The 4,901-nt window shown below is 45.5% G+C and overlaps 1 protein-coding gene across 1 annotated transcript in view; it reads left to right on the forward strand.

Annotated features, from left to right (window-relative positions):
- Positions 1–4,901, forward strand: part of DIXDC1 (DIX domain containing 1) — an 84,198-nt gene that overhangs the window by 17,379 nt on the left and 61,918 nt on the right. The window contains exon 2 of the mRNA XM_013006248.3: positions 4,622–4,751. Within this exon, the coding sequence (XP_012861702.2) occupies positions 4,622–4,751 (130 nt within the window). The remainder of the gene's footprint in view (positions 1–4,621; positions 4,752–4,901) is intronic.

The raw sequence follows: 4,901 nt of genomic DNA on the forward strand, positions 1-4,901 counted from the left end.
ATAGTGACTAATCACAAAACAATATGTAATTATATATTGTGAAATATTTGTGTGTTTTCTGATGTCTTAGGTGACCCCTGTGAAAGGATCATTCAACCCCCAAAGGAGTCACGACCCCAGGTTGAAAACTGCTGCTTTAATAGTTCCTCATGTGGTGGTGACCTCCCCCCAACCATAAAACTATTTTCATTGCTACTTCATCACTGTCATTTTGCTACTGTTATGAATCGGGCAACCCACAGGTTGAGAACCGCTGCCTTAAAGGGAATTTGGTATATTTGGTGGGTTTACCAGATTTAAAGCAGGACACCATTGACGGGGGTGGGGGTGGGTGGGGGTGGGGTGTTCTTGATTAAAAATTTGGTCTATATGGACCAAATAGACCTAGCTTGTCATGCATTCTTTCCAAAAATCGGGACTGTCCTGCCAAAAAACGGGTCACCTTAGTTAGGGGTAAGGCTTTGAACCAGTTCAAGATGTTTCCGTTATGTCCTATGGAAACAAGGGCAACATACCTGTTGGATGGTAACCACAGATCAATGGAGCTGTGGATTTTGATCGGAGGAGCAGGTGGCAGCGGCGCTGCATTTACAGACGGCACTGACGGGCCACCATGACTGTGTCTCCAGTCGCCAGCTTTGAGAGGAGCGCTGCTGACCGTTTCCTACTCAGATCAAAATCCAGTGGACAAGATATTTGGTTGCCATGCAACACATGCCGGTCCTTTGTTCCCTTCTGCCAGGACAGAGCCATTTTGAACTGGTTGGAAGCCTCGGTTCGTTGTGAGATCCGCACATACCGATTTTTGAAAAGCGTCCCTTGTGGTCTTGATGTGCAGCAAGGTTTGGGAGCAGTGGGCTGGGTCGGTGCTTCTCAATCATTAATGTACACGTGAATGATGAGGGGAGCTGGATAAAATGCAGCGTCTGCACCTCTAAGTCTGGAGTTGGGACTGAGAGCCTGCATTTCTAACGGGTTCCCATGTGGCGATGATGCTGCTGGTCCAGGAACCACCTTTCAGTGGTAAAGTCACTTTGTGTCGAGTATTATACAGAGTACTCTGCCATTGGATGTGGTAGAAGGGAACTGGGTTAAACAAGGACTTTTCCAATCCCGATCGTTTTAATAAGGTCATGCCAGCCTCCAAGCTGTATTTCTTTAGACAAGAGTGCGATGAAGTGGAAAGAGCATTCTTTGACCCGAGAGTCAGACCGACCTGGATCCCATATCCATAATGTCCTATCTGGTGACCTTGAACGAGTGAGTTCAGCCTTTTTGAGTCTCTGTTTCCAAACAGAAAAATTGATACAATACAATCTCCTCGACAGATCAGCATTAGAGAAAATGTGTTTTAAGGTCCTAGCGTAGCCCTGGACACAGAATAGGTATTGAGTAAAGTGGTGATGTTTATTTTAATTTATGCACTTAGCATCCTCTTTTGTTGGAAGATCAGAGCTTCGATTAATGTGCATGAAGTTAGTAACCCTTAGGAACCTCTGAGTCATTTGTGCATCAGAGATGACTGACTTCCATTTCACAGCCGAGAGGAAGCTAGGGTTGTTATTGTTGTTGCTAACTACTGTATTTCAGTGCAGTTTGTATGAAATAATTGTTTCATTAATTGAATGCCACTCTGTAGTTGCCACAAAAAAAAAGTTGGAACTGTTTTGTTGACATTCTAAATGCTTCTATTACAAGTTTTTTTATTTAAATTATTTTCTTGTTATTGTCTGCCCCTGAATTCTTAACTTTTGCAGTCACCTTAAACCTGAACCTGATGACATGTGACAAAGGAATCTTTGACCCAAACCAAATATCGAATCTAATCATCTGAATTGTTGTGGTCCTTACACGGACTGCATTTCAGATATTCATGTTTCTGAGCCCACAGTCCTTTTGCCCCTTCTCCTCCTTCAGGACGCCTCCCTGACGCCTCAGTTGGACTAGTGGTCTCTTAGCACCTTCTGTCACACTTCTTAGGGTTTATTTCCTCCAGCCTGCCAGCAACTCCTCCTCTTTCTCTCCTCATTGTATGTTTCTTGAAGGCATGGGGCTTTTAGCAGTCCCACAGCTACTCATTTAGTGGTGAATAAATTGTTGCAGAACTGATTTTATGATACAGGAAGTCCTCAAAGGGTAGGAACCAGAGCTCTGTGTGTGTGGTGTGAGGGAAGGGGTTAGGGTGGGCTTCCTGGAGCTGGTGATGCTTAAGCTGAGGCTTCAGAAGAGATGGTGAGTGAGAGGTGGCATCCCATGGTAACGTTCTGGGAACTAAATGAAGATCTGCGCTGATGATGAAGCTAGAGGGGAAGCAAGGGCTTAAGTGTGAAAACCTTGAATGGCAGCCGAGGAGATTGGGTTTTATCTTGAGAATAATGGAGCCATTGAAGGGTTTTAAGCAGAAATCTGTGTAAGGTAGATTGAAGGCTCGTATTAGATTCAAGGAGATTGGCTAGAAGTTTTATATACCAACCAGGTAATCAGATCCCAATTCTTACCCTCAATGCCTTTTCTGTTTAAACTCCTTTCCCTGCAGACCAGAGTGGTCTTTGCCTGACCTGCCTCAGGCAGTGATTGTATAGCAGAAGGCGGCTTTGAAGCATTACCTACTTCAGTCTGCCTCTGGGGACATGTCTGCCCATTAGGCAGAAGGAATAAATTGGACAGCAGGAGGCTATGAATAAATGTTGGGACATTTCCTGGGTTTGGGTACCAGATTTAGGAGCCCTGGTAGTATAGTGGTTACAAGTTGGTCTGAGATCCGTCCGCATGGTCGGCAGTTTGAAACCACCACCAGCAATTCAGGAAAAACAATGGGTTTGCTACTCCCGTAAACAGTTACGTCTCAGAACTCCACAGTGGGTCGCTATGAGTCAGCATTGGCTCATCGATGGCAGCAAGTTTACTAGTTTGGTGTCAGATTTGCTGAGTTCTAGCTATGGGGACACTGGAGAAGGACAAGAGGGCATTAAGAAGTTCGTGGAAGGATTCCATTAACTTTTCTTTTTCCATGAACTTTTTGAACCCTCCCGGTATGTAACCTCTGTGCCTCATCCCTAAAAGGGAGATAATCCCAACCTTTCCATGCCTCTGTGAGAACCAAATTAGATGCTGATGAAAACAATGACGACCGTTTAGTAGGCATCACTTCTGTGTCAGACTGTGTGAGGTACATTCACAGACTCATTGAAGTAGGTATGACCCATACCAACAGGGTTTGGTCCATGGCAGGTCCTCAGTAAATGCCACTCCCTTCCCTCTGTCTCCTCCCTTCATCGCATTTGCTACAGTAGCCAGCAGGTGACTTGCCTGATCCATTCTTACAAACAACTTTACTTATTCCCACAAATCAACAGAGAGAGGAATAGCGATTTAAGCTCAAAAAGCAACTCATGGTGATTGTTGTATGTGGGTCAGTCAACTCTGACTCCCAGTGGCCCATGCGACACAGCAGAACTGCGCCACCGCGCTGTCATCTGTGCAGGAGCAGAGTCCCAGGTTTGTCTCCCCCACTGAGCCTCCCTGGTTGGTTCGAACCACCCACTGTTTGCTTAATAGCCAAGGGTTTAACCTGTAGGTCACCAGGTCAGATGACTGAATCCTTACACAAGAATTACCATCATCAATCCCTGAAGGGAATACTTGTGGCTTAGGAGTCAACTGTATTTTCACCAAATTATAATGTCATATAGTTGGCCCTTGAGCTTCATTTTTAGGTTGAGTGCCCAGGATTACTACCGAAATCAGGCAAAATGACTGTCTTACTGGTGACAGCTTTCATGTCCTAGTTTGAAACTTCATGGCCACCTTCGGACCAAATCCTCAGAAAAAAGACCTGAATTTGAACTCCCCTTAGTGAACAACATAGAGTGTGTCAAGTTGTCTGAGGGCTGGGGTGAGTTATATGCCCTGCCTAGACCTCACAGGGTCTGATGTGATCCTGAGCCTTAGATTCATCTGAAAAGAAATGAAAATGCCTCCTAGTTTCAGGGTCTTTTTCCTTTTCTGGGTAAGTCTTGGGTAACTCAGATTCTCTTTGACAACTTAAAGCACGGATTAAACCTACCTCTGTATTAATCCCAGGATTATGGGCTCAGAAGAATAAGGCTTGGGTTGACTCTGAGATCATTTCACTTCAATCTCAGTCTACAGAATGCAGCTCTGCAGAGGGGATTTGGCTTATTGTTTACTCCTGGTTCCTCAAGATCAATTCCTATGAATGTCACAGCCCACAGTGCACGTGGTTCACAAGGAATTCTTTCTGACAAGCAGGGTGGGTCAATGACAGCAGTGATTATACTCAAATTTAGCAGGTTCTGGGCCCAACCCTTATCCCCAGTCAACAGAATGTGATTCCAGGAAGGCAGGAGTCGTAGTCATTAACATGTTCACCTGCCAATAACCTCTGACCATAAGACCGAGTCAGGGGTTAGTCTGTCCCTTGAAATTAGCACGAAACTGGGAGATTTGGGGACATGCTACCATCTTTCTTTTTCTTTCCTTCTCCCTCTGGGTATAGATTTTCCATCGTTGTCCCATCTCAAATGCTGCCTTAGAGGGTGCAGGGCAGGGGGTCTGACTAACTCGAGCCTTTCCTTTATTTCAACCTTACATTTTCCAGCAACAGCTGCAGGCATATGTGGCCTGGGTGAATGCACAGCTGAAGAAGAGGCCGGCGGTGAAGCCAGTGCAGGACCTGCGACAGGATCTCCGGGATGGAGTGGTCCTGGCCTACCTCATCGAGATTGTTGGTCAGTTGGCCCTGGGCTCTGATAGACCAGAACATGGCCACCTTTACCCTCCATAGGCACGTCACAGCAGGTGGTTTCTTCTTTATAGTCTTTGGCAGTGGCAGTAGAGAGAGCCTTAACATGGTTGCCAAGGTTAAGTCATTTCTTTAT

Source organism: Echinops telfairi, unplaced genomic scaffold, assembly GCF_000313985.2.
Source record: "Echinops telfairi isolate 266 unplaced genomic scaffold, ASM31398v2 ScPeMD7_7421;HRSCAF=8459, whole genome shotgun sequence".
In the NCBI taxonomy this organism is placed as follows: domain Eukaryota; kingdom Metazoa; phylum Chordata; class Mammalia; order Afrosoricida; family Tenrecidae; genus Echinops; species Echinops telfairi.